The 27861-nt window shown below is 46.7% G+C and overlaps 2 protein-coding genes across 4 annotated transcripts; both read left to right on the forward strand.

Annotated features, from left to right (window-relative positions):
• Positions 1 to 7025: 7025 nt before the first annotated feature.
• On the forward strand, positions 7026 to 10885 carry Prss51 (serine protease 51). 3 transcript variants are annotated; one of them, XM_021181957.2, is made up of 5 exons: positions 7026 to 7126; positions 8134 to 8320; positions 9140 to 9399; positions 10269 to 10411; positions 10586 to 10885. In XM_021181957.2, exons 1-5 carry the CDS (start codon positions 7063 to 7065, stop codon positions 10883 to 10885), a joined length of 954 nt encoding a protein of 317 aa, XP_021037616.1. In that variant the 5' UTR covers positions 7026 to 7062. The 3 variants fall into 3 exon arrangements, with proteins under 3 accessions (XP_021037616.1, XP_021037617.1, XP_021037619.1); XM_021181958.1 differs by having other exon boundaries at positions 7112 to 7155; positions 8134 to 8225; XM_021181960.1 differs by having other exon boundaries at positions 7118 to 7155.
• Positions 10886 to 17550: 6665 nt separating this feature from the next.
• LOC110309670 (serine protease 52) lies at positions 17551 to 26597 on the forward strand. The gene is made up of 5 exons (XM_021182399.1): positions 17551 to 17659; positions 22358 to 22553; positions 23496 to 23743; positions 25331 to 25473; positions 26316 to 26597. The coding sequence occupies exons 1-5, from the start codon at positions 17578 to 17580 to the stop codon at positions 26580 to 26582; spliced, it is 936 nt and encodes a 311-aa protein (XP_021038058.1). The 5' UTR covers positions 17551 to 17577; the 3' UTR covers positions 26583 to 26597.
• The last annotated feature ends 1264 nt before the right edge of the window (positions 26598 to 27861 follow it).

Below are 27861 nucleotides of genomic sequence, written 5' to 3' on the forward strand. Positions count from 1 at the left end.
CGTGTCTGTGGTTTTGAACATGCCACATGTATGCTCTGCATTGTGTGTGCTATGTTTCACATTGTCAACACGGTTTCAAACTCAGATCCAAGACTACTGCATGTGTGTTCACTGTGGTGTGTTTGCTACACATATAGTTTTCTACTCTTACAGAAAGCTTTGTGGATGGGAAATGGAGACCTGTAGTATTTCCCTACCATTGTTCCTCTGCATGTAAGGACCACATTTGGATATCATATTTGGATTATATAGGGCAAGAGTATTTGAGTTTTGAAAATTGCTGATCAAGATATTGAGTTTCACAAATTGTTCATTGAATTTTGGCTTGGGATTAGGACAATCTCCAGTGACTTCTGAAAAGATCTATTTATCTGCCATTTTGGACTATGTTCATGTGAAGTGGCATTCTTGGTAATGAGGGTTATAAAATCAAAAATATTAGTCAACGTTGAAAACCAAATGGTCAGCCAAGAATTTTTTTGAGACAGTCTTGCTATGTATCTTGGCTGTCCTGAAACTCATTGTGTAGACCAGACTATCCTAAAAAATCACAGATATCCATCTGCCTCTGCCTCTGCCTCTGTCTCTGCCTCTGCCTCTGCCTCTGCCTCCTGAGACATGAAATTAAAGCACTGGTACCATATTTAACAAGATATAATTCTTTATATGAAACTAAGTAAGCTTACCCACCTTTCTAGCATTAAATTTTGCTTTCACCTTTAGTAAATGGTAAAATCATGTGTATCCCAAAGAATTGTTCAAAACAAATTATTTATACTAATAAAGGATATATATATATATACATATATGTGTATATATATTATATTTTGATGAAATGGTATCATAGAAAACGTATTAAAATGTGGTGGTTTGATGAGCATAGTCCTCATGGGCTCATATATTTAAGTGTTTGGTTCCCAGGTCGTGAAACTGTTTGAGAAGGATTGGGAAGGATGATTTTGTTAGAGTGGGTGTGGCCTTGCTGGAAGAAGTGTGTTACTTATATGGGCTTTGAAATTTCAAAAGATGCCCATGTCAGAGGCCCAGTCTCCCTCTCTCTGCCTGCTACCATAGAATCAGGATGTAAATTCTGAGCCACTGATCTAGCACCATACCTGTCTTTCTGTTGCCACAATCCTGCCATAAAGGTCATAGACTAACTCTCTGAAACTGTTAGCAAGTCCCCACTAAATGCTTTCTTTTATAAGTTGCCTTGGTCATGGTGTCTCTTCATATGTAACTAAGGCAAGAAGCCTGCCATAGACTATAGTGAGCTGCTACCCCCTCCTTCCTAGAATTGGGTGAGCAAATTGGGTGGATCAAAGAAGAAAGAACAATTTTAGGGCCTGAAAGAACTTGCAGAAACACAAAAGAAGTTACAGAATAAGACATGTGACTTAGGCTTTCCATTGCTTTGAAGAGACCAAGGCAACTCTTATAAAAGACACTTAACTGGGGCTGGCTTACAGGTTGAGAGGTCCATTTTCATCATGGTGGGAAGCACGGCAGCATCCAGGCAGGCATGGCACTGGAGAAGCTGAGAGTTCGACATCTTGTTCTGAAGCCTGACATCCAAGCAGGTAGAAGGGTCTCAAGCCCACCCCACAGTGACATACTTTCTCCAACAAGGTCACACCTTCTCCAGCAATGTCATACCTCCTAAAAGTGCCACTCCCTGGGCCAAGCATATTCAAACCATCACATGTCACTTGAGGATAGATGTCTGGCTGATGCTCCACAGGCATCCTCTAAGTGATGTCACCAAAGTCCTAACCAGTGATCTTCTGACTTCCAAAGAGCAGCCTGGGCATTGTTGAGAAAAGCATAGAAAAGGATTAAAATTAGTGAAGCGCTTTTCTTTTGCTTGCTCTTTTGATACAGTGTTTTCCAGTGTGACCTAGACTGGCTTGAACTCATCAAATGGCCTAGCTTCACCTTGAATTCCCAGCAATCCTGTCTCAGCCTTCTGAGTGCTGGAATTACAGGTGTGAGCTACCATTAAAAATGACTTTTTAAATTTATGTATATCCCATGCAATGGCTGGGACATTCAAATAATAAAATGATATTATCTGACATTCCCATTTGGCTGATGTTCCATGTTTTATTTGGGAACCCTGTGTGAAGACTTACAGGCTTAGCCTGCAGATTTTGATCCAGTGAGTTCGGAGGACCTCATGCATACCCACAGGAATTAGGCGTAAGTGGTCTCCAGACCCAGAGAATGTGGATCTTCTGTGTTAGCTCACCTGACCTGCATCCTCTTCATCTTTGATTCTTGGAGAAGAGGGAGTAGAGCCAATGCTGAAAAGATCATGAGCCTTCAGACCTTGTCTGAGGAAGGAGCTGAACACTCACTGGGTCAAAGAAAAACTCCTGATTGTGTCCAGGGGAAATTGCATTTGGGTTTGGGTACAATGACTGTAGAACTATTGCACAAGACCGGTGAAGAAGCCATGAGGTACCTCCAGCATTTCCATCAGAACACAGCAACTCATTCACCTACATGGTACATGAATAGAGCAGAGGCTGGTCGCTGTGGTTGATCATAGACCCTGTGCCATTCTGTGTAAATAGTGGAATCGTATTACACTGCCCTTTTCTAACACCTCTGGTGCAAGGTTGTCCTTATGGCCAGTGGGAAAATGTTGCCAGAGCCTTGTGATTTCTTTCATAGCACTGTAGGAAATCTAAGTCAAACAAGTCACCTGATGTTGGAGGTAGATGTCAAATAGGAGTGACATCTTCCATTCATGCTCAATCTTCAGAAAAGGGCAAAAAGCAGCCATATTCTTCACCAAAATATCACAAGCATGATATCTAGACAACATTCTATAATTCATCTCCTCTGAAACTTCCTGAGCCAGGCCCCTATATTTGAAATCACTCTCAGCACCATTGTCTTCCGTGTTCATACTACTATGACCCACAAAGCAGCACTTAATAGCAGATTCTACTGCTTGCCTAACCCAAAGTCCCAAAATCTACATTCCTCTAAACTAAAACATGGTCAGGCCTATCACAGCAGTAGCCCACTCTTAGTATTAGCTTCTTAAGTTTTATTGCTGTGAAGAGACACCATGACAGCACCTCTTATAAAAGAAAACATTTAATTGCGACTGTCTTACAGTTTTAAAGGTTTATTCCATTATCATGATGGTGAGAAGCATGGTGGTGTACAGGTAGACATGGTGCTGGAGAAGAGCTGAGAGTTCTACATCTTTATCTGCAGGCAACAGAAAAGGACTGTCTCACTAAGTGTAGCCTGAGTATATATAACCCCAAACTCCACCTCCACAGTGACATACCTCCACATACCTACTTGAACAAGGTCACATCTATTCCAACTGGGCCACACCTCCTAATAGTGCCACTCCCTATGGGCAAGCATCCAAACACATGAGTCTATAAAGGCCATTCCTATGTAAACCAACACATTACACATTATCCACCTTCAAATATAGTTCCCATCACGTCCACAAGGGACTTGGGGGCATTTCATCTCTCAGAGCTTTGCTAATAACAGCCCTCTCACCTACTGAGAAAATAGCTGTGGTCACAGTGGCCACATTTGCTGTGACAATGCCCAGGAAGATCTATGACCCAGGTCACAACTATCACCACTAAGTTTGCATGTGGAGTTGGTGAAAGATCATAATCTCTGACTTATCTGAGTCATGAACTTGGAGGTCACTTTTATGTGTCCCCTCTTAGATTCAAAGTGAGGCACATCTCAGATATGAAGTATTGATTTTCTCTGATGACCCCTGCAGGCAATGAGATCATTTGCTGTCATCTTCAGTGTGCAGAACAATTCCACAAACTAGAACTAGTTCTTCCCTTGTTTTGTGGTGAAGAAGCGACTCAGACACATTTTAAGGGCTCTGATGCTTTCATGGGTGCTTTTAGACAAAAAAAAAGGACAAAACAAAAAACCTCTGACTCTCCCATAGTTTTAATTAATGTTCTCAGACACTAAGGATTTTGAATGACTTGCTCAAAATAATATAGGCCCTGGAGGATGGGGCCAGGATGGAACAACTCACAGCCATTCACAGATCAACTTCCACTTTGAATATTATTATTTGTTTATTCTGATGCAGTAATGAGAGATCTCTTGGTATGGAAGCAATAGAAAAGAGACCAAGCCACCTATTTTGAATAAGACATTCAAAGTGTTCATTTGGAGCAGAGATGGGAGAGGGGCAGCTTGAGAAGTCGGGGTCTGGCTCTGAGAGTGCATCAGATTGCTCCACACAACAGAGAGTGCAACACGCTTTTGTTTGACTTTATGAGGGTAGGCTAGCTTGGTAAAAGGACACCTTTACATTCTACAAAGGAAGCTATGTCCTATCCCACAGGTCAGGGATACTACCTGCAAGCAAAGCCAGTGGGAAGTTAGAAAATTGCTCATCTGTGAGCTAGGCAAATGGGTGCTAGCTGTATGGAATGGATCCTAGGGCCATCTCAGGAGTCTCTCACTTAGCAGCACCCACCAGCATTGAACTATCTGAGGGTTTAGGGAAGACCATAAACAATCAATAAACATTCTCCTTGTGGCCTCATCAAATGTTTTACAACAAAGCCAAGAGAGATCAGCATTGAGGGTGAAGGGAAACACCCTCTGATGTTAAGGGTAAACAGTTAAAGACTGAAGAGTTTTCCTTTTGCTCCCTTGTGGTAGCCCCTACCCACTTCAATTCCAACTATTTACTAAGCAATTAAGTACTAGGCAGCATGCCAGGAACAGAGGGTATAAGAACAAAGAGTTGTAATCTAATGGGGGTTGGGGGTAAGGTGATAATACTTAGAATTGGGTCTCAAAAGTTCCATGCACCGTCAAAGGAAATTTCAACCCTATCATGAATTGGGTGGAGGAGAAGAATTAAAGTGGGTGGCAATATACCACTTAGTACACTTAGTGGGTACCCACTGGAGATAAGGGAAAGCAGAGGAGGCAAAGAATGGAAAGAGAGAGGCTTGGACAAGGGACAGTGTGATGGCTAATACTGTCAAAATGACAGGGTCTGAAATCACCAATTATCTAGATCAAGTTAGTTGAGGTATGAAAAGCCATGTCAACCATGGGCAGTACCATCCTGTAGGCTTGGCTCCAAGAGTGAATGAAAAGGAAAAAGCAAGTTGAGTACCAGGATTCATTGTTCTCTGCTTCCTGACCTTAGAGGCAGTGTGACCAGCTGCCCCAAGTTTCTACCAGGATTTCCTTACCACGATGGACTGTGCCCTCAAATTGAGCCAAGAAAGCCTTTCTCTTTAAGATGCATTTGCAAGGCCATCTTTTCACAGCAAGAGAACAATAATAATCAAGGCAGGTCTCTTTGGCCAGGCACCTGGAACCTTCATGAAGGAGAGAGGCTCACTGAGTGACAAGACTGTTGATGAATGAGAGCAGATAGAGGGGTTTTCCCAGTAAGAACAGGGGCACATCCTGAAGCTGCTTATTTTGTCAGTGTGAAGCTATTGATGATTATGATCTTGAAATGCTGATGAGGATGAGGATGATGTGGAGAGGGTAGATGGGTGATGGACAGGGGAGAGATGAACTGAGCTGGTGGGAAGAGGGAAAGATTCAGAACTCACAATGCTATCCCTAGACAATCCTCTCTTTACTTCCCATGCACCTCTGATGCTCCCCTGCTCCCATAAGACCTCCTTTCTGGCTCTTGTTCCTGCCTTTCATCCTAGGACCTCACAGATGGACCCCTTCCCAGGTTATTTGTATTCTTTGAACTTCCAGTCTGCACTGGTTTCAGACGATGTGTGCTGTGGAGCCAGTGGCTGTGGCACCTCAATAGCTGTTACTCTATGTCTCAGCAGTCTCACAATCTCTGACCTCAGGCCACCAACCTCTCTCACCTGAGTGACTGCCTATGTGATATTGTTTGTTCTGGGTACCCCCAATAACATCCATGTTTTCATGTAATATCCAGAATAATTATCTATCTATCTATCTATCTATCTATCTATCTATCTATCTATCTATCATCTATCTATCTATCTATCTATCTATCTATCTATCTATCTCTGTGTATGAGAGAATATGTATGTGTGTGAGCATATGTGTGTATGTGAGAGAATGTGTGTTTGAGAGAGTGTGTATATGTGTGAGTGTATGTATATGTGAGTGTATATGAGTGTATTTGTGTGTGTATGTGTGTATATGTATGTGTTTGTATGTTTGCATGTGTGTATATGTATATGTGTGTATGCGTGTATATGCATGTGTGTATGTGTAAATGCATGTGTGTGCATGTGTATATGTATATGTGTATGAATGTGTGTGAATGCATGTGTATGCATGTGTGTATGCATGTGTGTGTATGTGTGACTGCATGTGTGTGTTAGTGTATGTGTGTGTGTAAGAGAGAGAGGTGAATGTGGAGCCTACTGGACAAACTTGGCAACTTTGGGTGTCATTCCTCAGGCTTCACTCATTCTTTTTGTTAAAAACCATGTATTTATTCATTTTATGTGTATGAGTGTTTTGCCTGCATGCATGTATGTTCTAGAGTTTGAACTCTAGCCTTTGCACTTGCGAGGCAAGCATTTTGCCGACTGAACTATGACTGCTGCCCACTCTAAGTGGTATATTACTACCCACTTTAATTCTTCTCCTCCAGCCAACTCATGATAGGGTTGAAATCTCCTATAAAGGCACATGAAACTTTTGAGACCCAATTTCAGAGAATATAAAAATCTCACCCAGAGACCCAAGCTCTTTACTGCCAGAGATAGCAGTAGAACAAGTGACTTCTCAAAGTGCTTAGAGTCAAGGGCAAGGCCAGAGCACAGAGGCAGATGATGGTTAGCATGAAGCATCTAGGTATTCCCAAGTCACTATGCAAAGGGACTGATAACCAGGAAGGCCTGGGAGAGGAACTTGGCTCTGTCAGGTTGTGCCTGCTCCTCCTATCATCTCAGCACTTACTGTGATGTCACCAGGCCAGGCTCTGCCATGCACTTGTGATGCACAACTGTGGCAGCCGCAGCTGCTGTTGTATCAATGTGGGCAGGGCATCAAGGCAGGCACTGGAATGACAACATGATGCTCCCACTTCTAATTGCACTGCTCATGGCTTCCAAGGGACAAGCCAAGGACGAGCAAGGTTAGTGTCAAGCCATCTCAGAACAAAAGGTAGGAAAAAGCCTGCCACCTCATCCCTGGATCCCCTAGGGTGGATGGGGCTAACTCATACACCTATGCAGAAATGCAGAGTTAGACGTTTCTAACCCAAATCCAGACAGTATAAAATCTCGCCCAGAGACCCAAAACTCTTTACCGCCAGAGGTGGCAGTACATGCAATCTGGCTTAGGAAACGAGGAGACTATAACCGATTGACCAAACCAGATATACTGGACTGGTTGAAGATGGTGTCTCCAGTGAATGCCTTAGGATCTGGACCCAGAGTTCTAGAAGCACTGGAGCCTTGGGACAAGATGAACACCTAGCTCCATTTCCCCCACCCTATGCCCTCTCTGTAAATGAATAGAGGACCCTTCTAGATCCAGACCCTGAATGAGGCAGCAGAAAGGGGTGGGGTAGACTAGGGATATATTTAATTCAAAAAACTTTTATTAGATCACATTGCTATATGAAGTCATTTCATGTAACACTTGCTCTGAGGTCCTGGGAGAAGTTTTGTGGGTAGACCAGATGGGATGCTGACACATCTCTCTGACTCCCTGTCTCTCTGTCTCTCTGTATCTCTGTCTCTCTCTCTGTCTCTCTCTCTCTCTCTCTGAGTGCATGTGCATGCACACGTGTGTTATAATTTCATCTTTCTCAAAGTCACTCAGCTATTTTACAATTCTATCAAGCAAGCAGCATTAGCTGGTAAATTTCCATTGCTTTTCATACAGTTGCCCTTCAAACACCCTTTAAACATATGCATTTATGATTTCTGTGGCAGGTTCTTTTTTTGTTGTTCATTTCCCTTTCCTGTGCTGGCCATTTTCAGTTTGTAGGTATTTTTTAAGATCTGTCCCATGATTGCCCTCAGTTTCCTCAGGTGCCACCTGAGCTTAAGTGAGAAGGTTCTGGGAATGTGGAGGGAGGGTTTTGTCCAGGCCCCTTATGGACCAATGGCTCTTGCCTTTCTTTCTCAAAATCAGTTCTGTGTGGCCACAGACCTGCCTTCCCAAACTCATCATGGCTGCCATTGCGGGAGCTGCTTGAGGTCCAGCATGGTGAATTCCCATGGCAAGTGAGTATCCAGATGCTTGGGAAACACCTGTGTGGAGGCTCCATCATCCACCAGTGGTGGGTTCTGACAGCAGCACACTGCTTCCCGAGAACCCTGTAAGTGTCTGTGGCATTGCCTTCATTTACATCGAATAGAGTACACATGCAGTCTGAGATAGTCACTTGGTCTATGAAGCTTTTTCAAGCCCTGAGCTCTGCTCCTGGTGGCTTTGGACTGAAGTCTGTCCCTATCCAGTCACCCCTCTTGACTTAGTCAACTCTACACAAAGATGGCTCCTTCTTGCAGCGTTGAAGAAGTCAGCATAGGCTTCCCTTTTCTTGTCCACCATCTGCATGTAAAGACACTTCGTTAGAGTCATCCACTCACTGTGCACGCATTGATCACCTACTGGGTACTGTTTCAAGTGCTAGGGATATAGCAGTCAATAAGATAGCCAAGGTTCGAGCCGGACATGGTGGCGCACACCTTTAATCCCAGCACTTGGGAGGCAGAGGCAGAGGCAGACGGATTTCTGAGTTCGAGGCCAGCCTGGTCTACAAAGTGAGTTCCAGGACAGCCAAGGCTATACAGAGAAACCCTGTCTCGAAAAACCAATATATATATATATATATATATATATATATATATATATATATATATATCTCCAAGGTTCCTGTCACTGAGGTGTCCACACCGTCTTTTCTCAGTGGGCACATTATATTTCTGTTAGTTAGCGCTTCCCCTGAGTCTATGGTTCACTCTCTCAGAGAATGCTCTGGGCCCTGACTCTTACCTCCATGTTCTCTCGAGACTCCCACAGCATACCCACTACTATACACTACTTAGTGGTGAGTTCTACTGCTTGGGATGTGTCTTCAGAGACAACGTGGCCCACCACCATTGTCAGCTGTTGTGCGTTTGTATCCATCCCTCAGATTAGAACTGGTAGCAGTCAACGTCACTGTGGTCATGGGAATCAAGACTTTCAGTGACACCAACTTGGAGAGAAAACAAGTGGAGAAGATCATTGCTCACAGAGACTACAAACCGCCCCACCTTGACAGCGACCTCTGCCTGCTCCTACTTGCCACGCCAATCCAATTCAATAAAGACAAAATGCCCATCTGCCTGCCACGGAGGGAGAACTCCTGGGACCGGTGCTGGATGTCAGAGTGGGCATATACTCATGGCCATGGTATGCGCCTGGCCTTCGGGCCAGGATGAAGCTCACATGTAGGTTGCCCTCTGCTGAGCAAAATGGTGGTTTAGATGAGGGAGAACTCGGGTTTGAGTCTGGGGAGTACCTTCTTTTATTACCCTTTCCCATCCATAGAACAACAGCAATGCCTCCCTCAGTTAAGTCAAGTAGACGAAATGGATGAAATTACATAAACACATGGGGCCTAGAAGAAGCTCAGAACCTGAAAATAACGGTCATTTTTATGGATTCCATAAAATCATTTGGCTTGTTCATCTGTTTGCCTCACATATAGTCCACCATTTGTTGAGATATCCAACCTGGTGGCTTCCCTGGAGCGGTGAGTATCGGTGGCTTGGCTCCTTTCCTGCAGAGCACCGGGATGGTCACTCATGGAAGACTCCTGAGAAGGAAAGAATAGAGAGAAAAGCCAGGATTTCCTTTAGCACTGTGGTTATTTGGTCCCTCCAAGGTGGCACACCCTGATGTGTGCTCTCTTCCAAGTGTCTCCATTTGGCTTGCCAAAGACAAGATGTGGGAAACTGTTGCCAAAGCCCTTGGGTTGCTCTAAACTTTGACACAAGGACAAACAGTAGTGCCAGAGCCAGACTGGTGCCACAGAGAGATCTCCCCTATAGGGTAAGGGATTGGGTTGCTTCTGGAGAGAGCCTGCATCCTCTAGTCAGATGCATTGTAGAGGGACTACTCGCTGACAGGTACCTAGATGACCACAAGAGCAGGGTCATGCACTAAGTCATCCACACAAGGGGACTTGTGAACCATCAGACTTCCACACTGGTGTGTGTGGGCGGGTCACTCTCAGAGGCCAATTCATGCTCATTCTCAGGCTCGCTTCCTTTTGCCAGGTTCAGCCAAAGGCTCAAACATGCACCTGAAGAAGCTGAGGGTGGTTCAGATTAGCTGGAGGACATGTGCCAAGAGGGTGACTCAGCTCTCCAGGAACATGCTTTGTGCCTGGAAGGAAGTGGGCACCAATGGCAAGTGCCAGGTACTCAGTCTCCCATCATACCCCTCCTCCCCACACCCCACAATTCTTAGGTTCCCAGAAGTAGTCTGGGGGTGGGGACTTGCTCATACCACTGGCCACCACCCTTTTATATCCTCTTGCTGTAGGTCCGCTAGACTCTCTCATGTTAATTGCTCCTTGTTTTCTCGTTCCCAGGGAGACAGCGGGGCACCCATGGTCTGTGCTAACTGGGAGACTCGGAGACTCTTTCAAGTGGGTGTCTTCAGCTGGGGCATAACTTCAGGATCGAGGGGGAGGCCAGGCATTTTTGTGTCTGTGGCTCAGTTTATCCCATGGATCCTGGAGGAGACACAAAGGGAGGGACGAGCCCTTGCCCTCTCAAAAGCCTCAAAAAGTCTCTTGGCTCTCAGTCCATGCTACCATCCCATATTGCTAAGCTTGGGCTCTCAAATACTGCTTGCTGCCATATTTTCTGGGGATAAATCAAATTGCTAAGCTCTGACTCTCTTATTGTTTGCCCAGTCTGTTGTCTCTCACCCTCACAAAGGCATCTGAGGAACGCTGACTATGGGTTGGTCTCTACATCAGCTGAGTTAGCTACGGACTTAGTTCCCGGTCTCATACTAATGTAGGGATGTCAAACTCCATGCTGAAAGAGGTGCTGTTGGCGTTGTGGAGGGTTGGGCGGGAACCCCAGAGGAAAACATCATGTTCTCTGACAAAGACGGTCAGGAGAATGTGATTTGGGAAATCTTTGACAAGTTTCCACGGGGAGTCATCTTTTCCTTCCCTCTCTATGAAGGAGTCTTTTCGCACTCTGACATTCTGACTTCCTTCTTCCTCCCTTGGAACATGATCATTCCCAGCCTTGTTTCTGTCGGTCCAGCACCCAACTTAGGCCTGCATCCTGGGAGCTCCCAACCTATGCTACAAGCAGATGCCTCCATACTCTGGACATGCATGAAGATCTTTTCATATGTAGCAGGTAGGGCTCTCTGGTCCAACTTGAAACTACAAGTGGGAGATTATGACTTGGGGACCACACCTTTCCTTCCCTTTCTTAACTTATTAAAAAAAAACATTTCCTGATGACAACTTGTTCCAGAAACTCTGATGTGTATCTACTTCTCCTTCTACATGGACTCTGAGACTGCCCAGGGACCAAAGCCACCCACCACGTGGATGGAACCAATCCCGGGACACCAGAGCCAACACGCCCTTCCAGGGCAAACAAAGGGTAGCTTGTTGCCAGGCACAACACAAAGGCTAAGAATTTGGGCTTAGAAAACCACAAGACCATGTCTGAAGACCAGTGCTATACCAGGCATCCAGGGACAAATGGTGGCTACATCTCTAGATATTTTCTAGGTCAGTCAATCTAGCATAGGACACGGGAGTTTATTTTTGCATGTATTCATTTGGATACTTGGTGAGCAATACATAAAAAGGATACAGGAAAATGCAAGATACGGAAGGCTCACGTCTTCAAATGTGTGTCACTTCTAAAATTATATATTATATATCACTTCATAGGATCTTCTAGTGATTACTTTCACTATGCAAGCACACATATATATGTATGTATAATTTCAGACACATATATTTCATATATATATAATTTATATGACTTCATTCTATTTTATGTCATCCATCTATTTTCTAAGGATTATGGGAAAGGGATTATAAGGTACAATATGATACCTTACAGGTGACAGTAAGAAATATGTCCTACCTGAGCTGGCATGCAGAGAAGGCACTCAGTTAAAATACAGGCTCTGATGTGGTGACCCACCAATCGGCAGAGCGTTGCCAGGAGGGGTGAGCTAGCACTCGCTGGCCCAAGCATAGCACAGTGCATACCACACCATGACACTTAATCACAGGTGTCCTCCTTAGTCCTGACTCAGCTCGACTCAGCAGCCAACTCACCCACCACAAGAAAGTTCTAGAAGATGCTGGCTCTTACTTCACCATTTGACCCAGTTCTCCCTCTTTAGATCTATTTGCTGTTCTTACCAGGGTCCTAGAGGGCTGTCTCCTAAGGCCTGAGCCACTGGATGCTGTCAGACGCCCCACCCCCAACCCCAGAAAGCAGTAACCAAAGCACCAGAGCAGGAAGTGAGAGGGCCAGTGGGGTATTTCTTTCCTGTTCCCTTCCTGGTTAGGTCACAGTGCTGTCACTGGTCCAGTTCCCACTGATGGCCCCTTCTTCACCCCTGTGGTTTTCCCGGGGTCTAGGAAGGAGAGAGTCTCTCTACTCTCATGGCTGATTGCTTTGGCTAGTCTCTTTAGTTGCTACAATGTCCATGATGTTCATGCCAACATCAAAATGACTCCATCCAAGTTTGTAGGGTTGAAATTCCAGCTCCTCCCTAGCTGAGCTCGGCCCTGCCCTCATAGCTGTCAACCTCCCTAATTCCACCTCAGGGATTCAGATAGTTGTGAGAGGCCCAAGAGAAGGGTTACTGAACCCTCAGTCTAGGTCCACCTTCCTCAGCTGTCCCAGCACTTTCATCTCCGGGAAGATGGACAGTCATCAGGCAGGTTCTCCTGGAATATAAGGTCAGGGCCCTCTCCAGCCTTGCACCCCGATCCCACAGTCTCCAGATCCGGAATTGAACTTCTGTAGCACTGCACGCAGTGATCCCACTGGTCTCATGCAAGAAAGAATCAGGGCAGAGCTGAAATCCAAAAGGGAAAACAGCAAGGCTGCGATCCGCAGGGAACAATGTCTGTTTCCTAATCTGTCTCCTGCCCCAAATAGCTCCTCCGCTCTCCTCCCCCAACTTGTGTTGATGTGTTTCCTGCCTGGGCAGCAGATGCCATGGAGACTTAAACTGGGTCATGGAAGGTAGTGGTAGCTGATACAAGCCCACAGGCCATGTCCTCCTTTGACCTGGCTCCGCAGGTTCTTGGCCTGGGGTTCAGAGCACAGACCTCACAAGGACACAGCTCCCAGGGCATCTGGACAGGGGCTTTGCTCCTTAGAGCCACAGTGAAAGTCCCCTGTGCAGCCAGAGATTGGGCAGGGCTGTTTTATAGGTAGGGACAAGAGCCTTGCGAGAGGAAAGTCCCCTCCTTTCTTATGGGAAGCCTGAGATCTGTTGACTGGGAGAGCTTAGGGGCTGCCTTCCAGCCAAACTCTAGGGTTCCAGCAGCAGAATAGCTGATATTATAATGTAAATTATACACTGAAATCTGGACTTGCCCCTGACTTCAAATCCCAGTCACGGAAGCAAAACAAGGTGACTGTTACCTGGCTACATGCCTCCAGCCTTTAGTGTGTACATAATATCTTTGTTATCGGGCTATGCCTCTCAAGAGCATGCCCCCATTAGCCGCTGTTTCTCTCCCAAGTTCTGTACCCAGCAGTATGCTCTGAACCCCCTTTCCTCTGTTTTATTTATTTATTTACCGTCAGTATTGCCTGAGAAGTGCTGTGTATGTATTCTAAACGAGGTTTGTGTTCCTAACCCACTGGGAGGCCGGTTTGGGAGGCTGAACTAATAAGGATGACATTTAAAGTTAACTGAGTGGGGCCCTGGCATACAGGAGAGTGTCCTTATTAGAATAGTTTTGTAAGAGTAACAGGTATACACATACACACACACACACACATGAACGCACACACACAGGAATGAGGAAGGGTGACAGGAGGACACAGAAAGTTGCCTGGCTGGAAGCTGGGAACTGAAGAATTTTCAGCAACTTTGTCCTTAACTTATCCAGTCGGCCTATGTTATCTTGTGGTGGAGGCCTTGTGAAATGTCCCTTAAGCATACTCTCTCTCTCTCTCTCTCTCTCTCTCTCTCTCTCTCTCCCTCTGGCACATGCGCACGCATATGTGTGTGTGTCTTTCACAGAGAAAGACAGTATTAAAAACCGATTTCTCCTCACATGGTGGGCCTTAGAATTCCAGCGGAGGTGCTGTCAGCAAATGGGGTATATTTGCTACTTTCTTGGGTGACTCGGCAGGTTCCAGAGTGTGCACAGTCCACCATGGTTAGGGGAGGGCTGGTTGCTCTAGTGACAATGAGCGTTTATAGCTGGTCACATTATGACAGTAGAGAGTTGAGTATGCAGGCCCATGAGAGAGGGAAGTGACTCAGAGGCGAAGAGCACTGTGCAAGCACAGGAACTTGAATTTGCATCCTCAGATCTGCCTAATGTCTGGGTATGGCTGCACACAACTGTGATCCCAGCAGTAGGGAGGTGGAGCAAGAGGAACCCAATAACTTGCTGGCCAATCTAGCCCAAACAGCAAGATTCAGGTTCAGTAAGAGACTGTATCAAGAGAATAAGGCAGAAGGTAATAGAGAGAGAGACCCAACTCAATACATACACCACACACACACACATACACACACACACACACACACACACACACACACACAGAGAGAGAGAGAGAGAGAGAGAGAGAGAGAGAGAGAGAGAGAGATGCACTTAGGGGACATTTCACTTTCAAACCACAGCGGGACCACCACTTCTGTTTTTTATATTGGGGGATTTGTTTGTGTACAAAGTACAGCAGCATTTTAAAAGTCTGGCTTTCGAGTTGTCACTTCTGTGGAGCAAGTGTGCCATTTGGAGGCCCTGTGAATGGAAAGACATGCACCTGCCTGTACAGTAGACGCAGGGCCCTTTCCTCCTCTGCTCCCATCTCTCCCTGAGCTCTGGGCCCTGTCCGTGGCAGGCGCTCTCTCTCTGCCATGGTTGTGTCTTTCTGGAATGACATACTATTGGGATCATATGGCAAGGGGCAATGTATGTTCAGTTTCGTCATTGGCCTAGCACACTTGTGTTTTGTGCCGGCAGGTTCAGCAATGGCTCCTCTTCATGGCTGAGCAGTCTTAGCACTGTGTCGGTGAGCCACCTGTGGAGCCAGTCCCCTAAGCCTGGGCATGTAGGTTCTTACTGGGGCTTAGTGGTTGCAAATAAAACCGCTACAAATGCTTGACTTATATTTTCTTTCATTTCCTTCCTTCCACATTTTCAGAACAGGGGCCTTGAACCCATAACGTCACACGTGCTAGGCCAGTGCTGTACACTAAGCTGCAACCCCAACCCTCCTTTTTTTTTCCTTTCTATTTTGAAATAAGACCTAAGTTACTCAATCTGGTCTTGAACTCATTCTGTAGTCCAGGCTGGCCTTGAACTTACAATCTTCTTGTCTTTGCCTCCTTCCTCAGGCCTGGGATTACAGACCTGTGCCACCAGGCCTGATCCTATGTTTTGGTTAAAATGCGAGTGCTTGGAGATTGTTTGGGGCACAAATGGGGATAACACAAATGTGTTCTCCTGGAAGCTATGTAGAACAGCGGGGTGGGGATGGCGTGTACGGGAAGTTCTGGAAAATCTCTCTGAATGGCTTACTCCATTTTACATGCACAAGTGACCCTGCCCCCACCCCAACCCCAGGGCCCAAGTATTTATAAATAGTGAGAATCACAGGCTCTGTTGTAAGAAACAAAGGGGGGAGCTTTCCCATCATTTCTGCCCCTCACTGGCAGTGAAAAGATAGGAGCCTACTTGATGAATTCCAAAACTCAGCTTACAGCGGGTGGCCATGTTACTCATTCCCCTTATGACGAATCTCGCATCCATAATGAACTGTTTAACCTTTCATGAGGCAGTCATTCAGATGGACATTTCCAAGACTTAAAAAAAATTACATTAGTATATTTAGGGTGTGTGTGTGTGCGTGCACGTGCGTGCACGCTTGTGCGGGCTTGTCTGTGTGTGTGGAGGTGAACATACAGAAAGAAGCCAGAGGATAACCTGGGTATTGAAGCCAGAGGATAACCTGGGTGTTGAAGCCAGAGGATAACCTGGGTGCTCTTCCTGAGACGGAGGCCATTTCTTTACTTTGAAATAGAATTTTCTCAATGGTCTGGAACTCACTCATCAAGTAGACTAGGCTTCCTGGCTAGAAAGCACCAAGAGATCTGCCTGTTTCTGCCTCCCCAACACTGAGATTACAAGGGTATTATACGTGACTTTTATCTCTGTGTGGGTTCTGGGGACCAAACACAACCTTGTGCTTATGAGCCCTTGATTGGACTGAGCTGCCTCCAGACAGCACAGCAAATTCCGCCTGCTCTATCTCCAGGCTGATTAGAGGCTCAGCTTTTTCCTCGGGAGAACTCTGCCTCATGGCCCCTCCCTCAGCCAGCACCATGACCCTGTCCTGACCCTTAGTGACACCCTTTCTCCGTGGTGTTAAGGCACTCTCTTTGCTCTTTCCGCTCAGATTGCCTGAGAGTTCCCAGAGCTCAGAGAATACCTACTGTTCCTCTGGTTGCATCCTCCCAGGTGGGCTCAATAGGGCTAGGAGCAAACACAAATGAGAAATGAGTGCAGGGGGTTCCACCTTAGCTCCCCACAGAGGGATTGTCCCCAGGGCCTGGGGCTGAGAGCTTCCTGTTGAGAGGAGCTGGTGGCCAAGGTTCTGTCTCTGCTGGGAGACAGTAAGCAAACCTGAGGGTTATATCAGAGGCTCAAAATATGACTGCTCCTGCGCGGGGATACCTGCCTTAGTGTAGCTGTTCTCAACCTGTGGGTCCCCACCCTTTAACAGGGGTCACCTGAGGCTATAGGAAAACACAGATATTTACAGCATGATTTATAACAGTAGCAAAATACAGTTATGGAGTAGCAATGGAAATAATTTATGGGTTGGGGATCACCATAACAGAAGGGACTGTGTTTAAGAGTCATAGCATCAGGAAGGTTGAGAACATCTGTCTCGGTGCATTAACCCTTCCAATGCCACAGAGATGTATCATCACCTATTGTTGGACAAATATGAGACTCAAAGTCAAGTGACTCCCCCAACGTCCTATTGGTCGTATCTCTGGTGACATGAGCTCTCTCCCACAGAGTGTGCACTGGTATCTCTGCTGTGTCATCTGATTTATTTGACATACCTCAGCTTCCTTCCTTATTCATTAAGGCTGTGCCTCCAGCCATTGTGTCCTGGGGCATCTACAAACCAGTCTGTTGGGATTCCACTGTCACCCAGGTCATTACACCCTTCCTATCCTCCATCTCCTGGAGGTCTCAGGAGGCCACCTGCTGCTTAGGGTGGCCCACCCAGGCCCATTGTGATCTCAGTGCTCATCTAGGCCCAGCCTGCCATCACCTGCCTCAGTGTTGGAGCTCCCCATTGCTGATGTGCAGGCAAGCTGATGAAACGATGGAAGGGCAGAAGAACAGGCCTGTTGCTGCCATTGGTCCTCCTGTTGTTTGGGGCACGTAGCTCACTGGCATGTAGGTTTCTGGGGACTCTGTGGCTCAGTCCCTAAGGGGTGGTAGAATCACCCGGGAACTAGTTCCAAAGGAAACTTCCCAGGGGTAGTGATTCAGTACTTTGGGGCAGGGGTGGGGCAGGGTTTAGGGATCTGAGGCAGCTGGTTCTTGACCAAATGATCACTGGGATCCTTATACCACCTGTCCTTTAAAATTGTTGGGGGTTGGGGAGCCTGGTTTTTCTGTGTGTGTGTGTGTGTGTGTGTGTGTGAGAGAGAGAGAGAGAGAGAGAGAGAGAGAGAAATTTGCATCTGAGTAGATACTAGAGTTTCCCAGAGTGAATGGCCATACCAGTACACATTTCAGAATAGGCACCCAGCTGTTGGGTCACTGGTGCAGAGTGGCTACATCAGGAAGGCTTAAGTCCAGCAGGATCTGCAGAGAGTCTCTTCCTTCTTCCACCATGCTGAAAACCTTCTGAATGATCTAATGCCAAGTCTAATATATTACAGCACTCAAGCAAGGCATCAGTATCCCCTGTGATGGGCTCCTGTTTGAGTACAGAGAACGTATACAGTTTGGGTCAATGAGGTGGTCAACAAATTTCAAGCCTCTGCCACAGGGTGTGCTGTTTTAGAGACTGTATTTACAGTAGAGGAGGACAGAGTTTTCCTCAGTATGGTGGTAGGGATGGGCCTTAAACAAACACAAAAGCTGGGCTGTTGGTTTGGGCCTCTAATCTAGCTACTGAGGACGATGGCTCAAGGGGATCTCAGGTTCAAGTGTAGCCTAGGCTACAGAGTGAGTTCAAGACTAGCCTGGACAACTTAATGAGATTCTGTTCCCAATATAAAAAGTGAAGAGGGTTGAGGATAGCCACTCACCAGTAGGGTACTTTCCTGCAAGCAAGGAACCCTAAAGTCCACCCCCAGTATGGCAACAAAACCCCTGAGTAAACCTTGCTGTCTGTCTTATACAATGGCAGGAAACAGACAAAACAGACTGGTGTTGTTGGAAACCTGGGTAGAGCCGACGGAATTGGCTGGTCAGGTAGAGTCTTTCTGCACTCGTGATATTTGCTTTCCCTGATGGGGAGGCACACTTACTTGCAAGCACGGGGTAAAGACTCGCACACAAAAAGAGCATTGCAGAGGCAGACAGGCCAGCAAGGGGAAAAGGGCTCAGCACAGAGTGGAGAAACCTGCAGGGCCCAGATAGGCCAATCTTTGTCGAGATTCTGAGCTCCTTGGTTCTTCTAGACTGGCCAGCCAACAAGTCCCAGGGATGTGGTTGTCTCCACATCACCAGTGAGGGTACCCACTGCTGTGCTCAGCATCTTACCTGGGTTCTGCAGGATCAAACTCAGGCCTTGGCACTTGCATAGCAAGCACTTTACTGAGCTATCTCCTCCGCTCTGTCTGCTCTTGACAGTGACACTGATGGGATGATTACAGGGTTTAAATCTAGCAAGATAGTACCCATCCATAGGGCAGTGTGGACCACTATCAGTCATTACTCAGCTCTGAAGCCTGCATGGCTACGCACCGCCATCCATCCCAAGACTTCAGAGGACTCTTTCCATTTGCTCCTGAGAGACATTTCTCAGGGCTGCAGGACTCCACCTCTCACCAACACCCAGATGGCTGGCAGTTCTGCTAAGCCTAGATGCACCATCAGACTGCATTTCCCAGAAGACAGCAATAGTCTCTTAAGCACTCAATCAGACCCAGCTCTCCAAGGAAGCCTTGCTCCCACCTCCATCCTCAAAAGCCTGCCTTCTGGGTGGATAGGGTCCTGACAATCAGTGTTTGACTAGAACCTCTCAGGTTCACCCCAGTGAGCAATTATCCAAACCACACGCTATCGGTCCAATTAAGGCTTTTAAAGGTTGGGCAGGTTGGGCGGTATGTACTATTACAGAAGCTCTGAGCAGAAAGGGGGTAGCTGGGTTTAGAAACAGTTGGACTAGCTGGAAGTCCCTCTCTGCCCCTGCTTTTGCGTGAGCTTGAGCGATGAGCTTCTTTCTTCACCTGTAAAGTGGGACTGCAGATACCCCGAGGAGGACTTGGGGGATTATTAGGAGTCTGTTGCCCATGCACGCTGCACAGTAGCTGACTCAGGGAAGATCCTCAACAGGTGACAGATGGCACTATGTTTCAAAATGAGGGAAGGACTAAAACGAGTCATTTTGTGAACCCAACCTGATTTCGAATGACATCATTTTGTGTACATGTTCAAAGCAGTCATCTCAAATCCACATTTAGTTTCTCCCACCCCAGACCAACATGCCTGTTTTACTGTACTGTAATTCTAAGGTTCTCTTGCTGGAATGCCAACTGTCTCTGTCTGAGATTAGATTGCAGGTGCCTTGTAGGATGCTGGGGTCCATCAGGAAGGGAAAATATGCCTCCTTGATACGAGCAGGGGAGACAAGGCAGGGATTCCTGCAATGACACTTCTGCAGACTCCCTCAAATGCAATGGCACTTCTGCCAATCGCCCACTCTCCCTCTTCCTTGGCTTCCTGATTTGGGAGCTCAAAGGGTTGATGCCTTTGAACAAAGGCTCCTCAGTCTCTGGCCACCTCTTCCTGACACTGGTGGTTCAAGCAGTTTTACCATTAATACTGCCCTATGGATGGATACTATCTTGCTAGTACATCTACACACTCATCTGGTCCACCCACCTATCCACACATTTATCCACCTACTCCATCTATCCATCTGTCCAGTTTATACCATCCCCAATACATCCATTTATTCCAGCACTGTGTACTGGGCTCCTGCAACGTACCAGTCTCTTGCCTAGGTGGTGTGGCCATAAGAATTAGTCACATAAGGCTCCTGCCCGCATGGAGATTAGACTCTAATGAGAGGAGCCGATGTCAAGAGTTTGCAAACATTTGCTGACTATTGCTGGTGTTCTGAGGAGAACATCTCATACAAAAATGATATTGCAATAAAGGTAATTTAAAATTACATCACACACACACACACACACACACACACACACACACACACACACACACAGAGTACCCCCCATAACCCACGCTAGCCTCAAACTCCAGCTTCTCCTGTCTCAATTTTGCCCAGATCAGCAAAACTCACTTTCCGATTGAGCTAAGATGCCAAGGACACTCAGGGGCACAGATCAGGGAGGAGAAAGGGGAGGGGCCCTGAGGCAGGAAGCTGCAGGTCACTTCTAGGGAATTGAAAGCAGGCTATGATGTTGGGAAAGAAATGGAAAAACAGAGAAGCAATGGTTGGTCGTGGGGGTGGCAATGTTAGGTGGTGACACAGTGATTGGTGATGAATGGTGGGTGTGTGGCGTGATTGTGTGGTAGGGGTTGGTGGTGTTGGTGTGTGAGTTGGTGATGGGGTTGTGTGGCGGTGGGTTGTGTGGTAAAGTTCTATGGTGATGGAGTTCTATGATGGTGGTGTATATGGGAGTGGGCTATATGGTGGAATCCTGGGGTGGTGTAGGTCTTTGGTGACAGGTGATGACTTAGATGGGAACAGGGCGTGAAGTGAGACTGTGTGGATAGGGTTTGTGGTATAAAGTATGTAGTAGTGCTACACAGAGGTAGCATATGTGGTCTCAGGGATATGTTAGCAGGGTATATGTGGTGAAGTTCTGGGACAGAAGTGTGTGAGAGAGCATTCGGTAGAGTGGGGACTAGGATGGCACACGGATGGAGATTGTGACTAGAGAGAGCTGGTCTAGAAATACTGCTATATTTTCCTATAAGAACTGTGAGAGTGCCATCACCATTAGATCTTCACCCATGTTCCTGACCCTTCTCTGCTGTATAGTAGCTGTTGGGCCTTTACCCGATTTCCAGCCTTAGGCTTCACTCTTTAAAACAGGGCAGTGATGATGCTAGGCCAAATGGGACAGTGCTTTGCAAACAGTGAGTATGCGATACTGTAGATTTTATTGCATTTGCTTCTCTAGTTGGAATAATACTGGAAGGGTATGGGGAGGCTTAGGGGTAGCATGCTTGCTTAGCATGCCCCAGGCCCAGGGGTTGAGCCACGGTACTGAGAAGGAGGAAGAGGAGGTAGAAAAGGAAGAGAAAAATGAGGAAAAAGAAAAGAAAAGAGGAAACAGGGAGAGGAGGGGGAAAAGACATCAAGAGATGTCAAAACAACTCTGCCCCATAGGAACTGCCAAACTCGCTTCTGGGGAGGACTAGAATGATCCTTGGAATTAAAGTTGCACGAAAGTGTGTTCCCTAACCACAATAGGAAAAGCAGGACAGGAACCAGAGAGCCGGTGGGACTAAGCCATCTTCTTTCCATGATTGGTTTTCTGATGCACAGTGCAACACCAGACCTATAGCATATTTCAGGGGACAGTGAGGAATGGTTTAAAGAAAGAGGCATTGCTACACAGTCCTAGGGGAGTAGCAAGATCCAGCTGCCCACCATGTGGCTTTGAGTCTCCCTTCTTCTGGGCCCTACAGGAGCACTCTAAGAAGCAGGTGGCAGTGAAAGTAACCTCCCGTGTTCTCCACACATGTGTAGCCAAGCTCTTGAGAGGCCTATGTGTGTGTGTGGGGGGGCTTGGATTAGTGTGGGTTTTATATCTATGTCCCTTTGTTGAGCCCTTCTTGCCTGTGTGTGGGGGAAGGACAGGCCTGTAAGGTAAACTTTTTCCAGGCCCCTCAGACTTGACTTCTAGACCCTAAAACTTTCTTCCTCTTCCCCGTCTCTTTGAGGGGTATGTGGCCGGCGAATGAGTGGCAGATCCCAACAACTTAATGTTTCTGCTATCGTGGGAGGCAAACCTGCAAACATCTTGGAGTTCCCCTGGCATGTGGGGATTATGAATCATGGTAGTCATCTCTGTGGGGGATCTATTCTCAATGAGTGGTGGGTTCTATCTGCATCCCATTGCTTTGACCAACTAAACAAGTGAGTATTCCTGGAAGACACACGGGGGACAGGTTCAGGGTGGGTGGCGGCACCAGGGATTGAGCCTAGGGGACCATGCTAGGTTGAGGCAGGGTTTCTCTGTGTAGCCCTGGTTGTCCTGGCTCTGCAGATCAGGCTGGCCTCAAACTCAGACATCCATTGCTTTTTATTTCAAGGCATCTTAGTAAGTTTCTAGGCTGGCCTTGAACTCATTCTGTAGCTTGAAGAGGCCTTGAATTGGTCATTCTTTTGCCTAAGTTTCCCAAGTAGCTGATCCTGCAGGCCTGTGCCAACAAGTTTAAGTTAGAAATTTCTTCTTAACTAGTGTGTAATGAAATGCTTGTCCCCTCAGGTGCTAAAATGGCCTGTATGGCTCAGTAGTCCTTCTGGATTCTGGGAAGTAAGCAGATCTCCTCCCAGGATTCAATGTATCTTCTTGTGAGCTCCAGGCATTTCATGCTGCTAAGCATCTTCGGGCATGATCTGACTTCTCAAAAAGCACTTTTTCTAAGCTGGTTATGGCAGTGCATGCCTGTCACCTAGCACTCTGGAGGGTGAGCCTAGAAGATTATTTGTCATGGGCGAGCCTAGGCTACATAGAGAGAACTTGTCTTAAAAGACAAATGAAAAGAAACTCCATATAGACAAAAGGGAAGCCTATCACTAATTGCTTGCTCTTGTTGGAGACTCAGAGGGTGGAGCACAGGTGCAAAATCAGAGACGTTTGAGACCTTGGGGTGTGAGGTTGGGGCTCTAGTCCTTGAGCACACATCACCAGCTCTGGGCTGGTGTACAAGTCCTCGAGTCTCATGAGTCTTTCTGGACTTCTGCTCTACAATGAGACAAGCCCTTGATCATAGCCACTGGGGGCAGAATCCCTAGGGAATCTCACACCTCCACTTCTATCATTTACATTTTCTCTCTCTTCTTATTTTAAATCAGCTCTAAATTGGAGATCATTCATGGCACTGAAGACCTCAGCACAAAGGGCATAAAGTATCAGAAAGTGGACAAGTTATTCTTGCACCCAAAGTTTGATGACTGGCTCCTGGACAACGACATAGCTTTGCTCTTGCTCAAATCCCCATTAAACTTGAGTATCAACAGGATACCTATCTGCACTTCAGAAGTCTCCGACATACAGGCATGGAGGAACTGCTGGGTGACAGGATGGGGCGTTACTAATACTAGTACGTGACTAGATTGGATATACAGGGTGGCATGTGGCTGGTGTTCAGAAGGATTAGAAAATTCTAGAAGCTCTGCTGGCCTTGAAATTCTGTCTAGTGGATATGATGACTTCGGCTCTCACTGAAGGCCCATGACATAACATATCCTCAGTACCCCCAAACAGTCAGCCTTCATAAAACTTCGGGGACCTGGAACAAATTGTGTGCTATAGAACATGAGCCCTGGGCAGAACTTCTGGGGAAACCAAGGATGAAAGGTCACTCAGTAGAATTCTGAGGGACCATGAAAGGACACAGGGCAGCAGTATGGACTGACTTGGCTCCACATGACGGTATCTGTATTGCTTTTGTAAAGTCAAGGTCTCTAACTATTTGAAAGCCATAGATTCAGGCCGGGGGGGGGGTAAAAATCAGCTAAGTCTGTGACGTGCCCTTTATAGAAGCCAGCAACAGTCCACTTCTAGACCCCCTTCCCAGCCACTCCTGCCAACTAATCCCATTTGTCCATCTTCTTGGTAAGCATGTTGTCTTAGGGTTTCACTGCTGTGAAGAGACACTGTGATGGAGGCAGCTCTTACAAGAGGCAAATATTTAACTGGGGCTGTCTTTACGGTTTCAGAGGTTCAGTCCATTATCATCATGGCAGGAAGCATGGTGGCATGCAGGTAGACACATTGCAGGAGAAGGAATTGAGAGTTCCACATCTTAACCCAAGGGCAGCCAGGAGACTCTGGCAGTGGGGAGGAGGAGGTTTTCTTTCACACAGGGTGGGGCTTGAGCTAGGAGCCCTCAAATCCTGCCTACACAGTGACATACTTCCTCTAAGAAGACCACACCTATTCCAACAAGGTCACACCTCCTAATAGTACCATTTCTTGTGGGCTAAGCATATTCAAACCACCACAGCATGTCTTGTTCCATAATCAATTAGCAGGGGACACTTTGCAGGTCATGCTGTTCCTCCATTGCAGGTCCTTATGTGGATGGACCTGTGTTCTAGTGCTGTTCCAAAGTCCCAGTCTGAGTCAGTCACTGATGATTTTATGAGCTTAAAAGAAAGAAAGAAAAACAAAACAAAACGAAGTTTTTAGCCCCAAAGTCCTCAGGTATCATTTCCTTCAACACATATGCTTTGACCTTTTCTCTGCTCTGGAAGCATTCTAGACACAAGATTTGACAATTCCTAAAGAGAAAGAAAGCATCCACCCCCTGGGTGGTGAGCTCCTACTTGGTGAATGTCTCAAGGGTCCTAGAGTGTTACAAGCCCCTCTATCTGCCTCAGTTTTCTTGACCATCATGCATTCAAACAAAACACATTTTCAGGACTCCAGCTGGGGCTTGTGCCTACTATAGGGTTGGAAGATGCTGAACTCAGGCCGAGACTTAGCAGGGATCTAGTACTAGGGAACTATGGATGCCTGGGGGATCTTGACAGTCTTAGAGATACCTATCTCTCTCCCACATTTGATTGGTCTCTGGGTGAACAGAAGTTCTTTTGTCATTGGTGTGATATGGATGGGTACTGACACTCAACTCAGGGCCATTTTCCCTGAGACTCTCTCTTCCTTTGCTTCTCCTCTGGCTCAGGTGAAAAAGGAGTCCAACCCACAATTCTGCAGACAGTCAAAGTGGATCTGTACAGATGGGATTGGTGTGGCTATATTTTGCCTCTATTAACCAAGAATATGCTGTGTGCTGGGACTCAAGATCCTGGGAAGGATGCCTGCCAGGTAATGGGTTGGGCTCACCTGGGAAGGGTGGCTGGCTTCTCTGTCTGGTGGATGAGATACCACAGCAGTTTCTTAGGGTCACTGTAACAAATAACCACAAGGTGGGTGGGCTTTAATCAATATACATGATCCTACCATGACTTAGGATCACACAAGCCCTAAATCAAGATGTGGGCAAGGCCTGTTCCTTCCTAGGTCTACGAGGGGAACCATAGCCACCTCTCTAGATCCCAGTGTGGCCTTGCTCTAACCTCTGTCTCAGTCTGTGGAGGACCTTCTCTCTTATGAGTGTGGCTTCTGATTTATTTATTTCCCTACATCATTTAAAATGTGGAGATTTAAGTATTAACATGTTACCATTTTTAACATGATACCGTTCTTTTTGCATTTGCCATATATCCATCTGTGTACCTGGTAGATCCAACCAATAGCTTCCTATGAGGCATGGTGGATTTTTGCTTTCTCTGTTCACTTTTTGCATTTTTGAGTAAAATAGAGAGCGCTGAACTGATAGAAAACAAATTTGTGGGAAAAGCACAAGCCTTTGATACAAGATATATCAAAATGAATGATACATTAAATCAATAACGATCTCAGTGGTGATGATGGTGGTGGTGATGGTAGACATCAGTCTTTCATGTCGTCACTTACCCAATTGCTTTTGCCTACATGGTTTGCTACGTATGCAACAGTCACACCCCTGTGGCTGGAAAACTGAACAATAGCCAGAAGCTGCCATCATAGGAGCCCTTCAGCACTTTTGATCAGATGCCCACACTTGAGCAGGTTATGGGAGCAGCCTCCCTATTGCCCTCAACTTCACCTCAACGTTTCTTTCCTAGGGTGACAGTGGAGGAGCTCTCGTTTGCAACAAAAAGAGAAACACAGCCACTTGGTACCAGGTGGGCATTGTCAGCTGGGGCATGGGCTGTGGCAAGAAGAATCTGCCGGGAGTATACACCAAGGTGTCACGATACCAGAGGTGGATCATCAAGCAGACAGCGAAGGCGGGGAGGCCTTATGTGTATAAGCAGAACTCTGCGTGCCCTTTGGTGCTCTCTTGCCGGGCTATCTTGTGCCTATATTTTGTAATGTTTCTTCTAACCTGATGATTAAACAGGAGACTGCCAATTGCCCTTCTCAGTGTATGAAACAATGAGGCGACTGAGCTTCAAGGTTTGAGCAATGATTGGGTAACGATTTGTCTCACCTGAGCTCACTATGCAGCTATAGGAGGGTGCCAGATAAGCCTGAGAATCACTGGCAGAGTTTCAAGTGAGACTGGAAAGCAGTGTGTGTTTTCTCCAAGAGTTCAGAGTCTCTTTATAAAGGGGGTAATGGTGGGGTTAGTCAGGCAGTGAGTAAATAACTGGCCAAGAAAAGTAGCTTGGAAATTAATGCAACCAAACCAAACAACCCACCCACCAACCAACCAACCCACCAACCAACCCACCCACCTACCAACCTACCCACCAACCAACCCACCCACCTACCAACCTACCCACCAACCAACCCACCAACCAACCCACCAACCAACCCACCAACCAACCCACCCACCAACCAACCCACCAACCAACCCACCAACCAACCCACCCACCAACCAACCCACCAACCAACCCACCAACCAACCCACCCACCAACCAACCCACCAACCAACCCACCAACCAACCCACCAACCAACCCACCAACCAACCCACCAACCAACCCACCCACCAACCAACCAACCCACCAACCAACCCACCAACCAACCCACCCACCAACCCACCCACCCACCTACCAACCTACCCACCCACCAACCAACCCACCCACCTACCAACCTACCCACCCACCTACCAACCTACCCACCCACCAACCTTCCCGCTAACCAACCCACCCACCTTGGGGAAAGCCAATACCACTTACTCCACATATTGTGACAGTCCTGTATGGACCCCTGACTTACCACATGGGAATAATCTCTGATACATGGACTGGACTCAGGGAGAATTCCATATAATTAGAGAAAAAACATAAAACGCAAACACAAAGGTGAAAACATCATTGAAGCTGACCAAAAAGACTCTTGGGAGCTGTTCATTCTTAAGTGCTTTAGCTATGTTCATCTTCAAATTCTTTCTCTGGTGAGCTCAAGAATCCTTGAGGTTCACCTTCAATCCAGCAGAAGGAGAGGCAGGGACCCAGGGGTCCAGGGACCCCTGACGCAGGAGCCCATTACTCCCACTTTTGCCTTTATCCTGTGGAGTAGTCACAGAGTGAAACTAATCCTCTAACTTGCAGCAAGTGCCTATCTAGCCGTCCTTTGACCCAGACTGCAGAAGAAACAAATGGTTTTCTCCACAGCATGAGGTTGTTTATCAAAAACAGCAGAATCCCTAAAGAGAACAAGAA

Source organism: Mus caroli, unplaced genomic scaffold (assembly GCF_978045245.1).
Source record: "Mus caroli unplaced genomic scaffold, Mus_caroli_1 scaffold_12, whole genome shotgun sequence".
Taxonomy (NCBI): domain Eukaryota; kingdom Metazoa; phylum Chordata; class Mammalia; order Rodentia; family Muridae; genus Mus; species Mus caroli.

Bases quoted from the DNA above. Each gene is read 5' to 3' on its own strand.
- Prss51 (XM_021181957.2), top strand. From the start codon at position 7,063: ATGATGCTCCCACTTCTAATTGCACTGCTCATGGCTTCCAAGGGACAA. The intron at 7,127-8,133 runs GTTAGTGTCAAG...TCTCAAAATCAG, and splicing joins ACAAGCCAAGGACGAGCAAG to TTCTGTGTGGCCACAGACCT. The intron at 8,321-9,139 runs GTAAGTGTCTGT...TCCATCCCTCAG, and splicing joins CACTGCTTCCCGAGAACCCT to ATTAGAACTGGTAGCAGTCA.
- LOC110309670 (XM_021182399.1), top strand. From the start codon at position 17,578: ATGAAACGATGGAAGGGCAGAAGAACAGGCCTGTTGCTGCCATTGGTC. The intron at 22,554-23,495 runs GTGAGTATTCCT...ATTTTAAATCAG, and splicing joins TGCTTTGACCAACTAAACAA to CTCTAAATTGGAGATCATTC. The intron at 25,474-26,315 runs GTAATGGGTTGG...TTTCTTTCCTAG, and splicing joins CTGGGAAGGATGCCTGCCAG to GGTGACAGTGGAGGAGCTCT.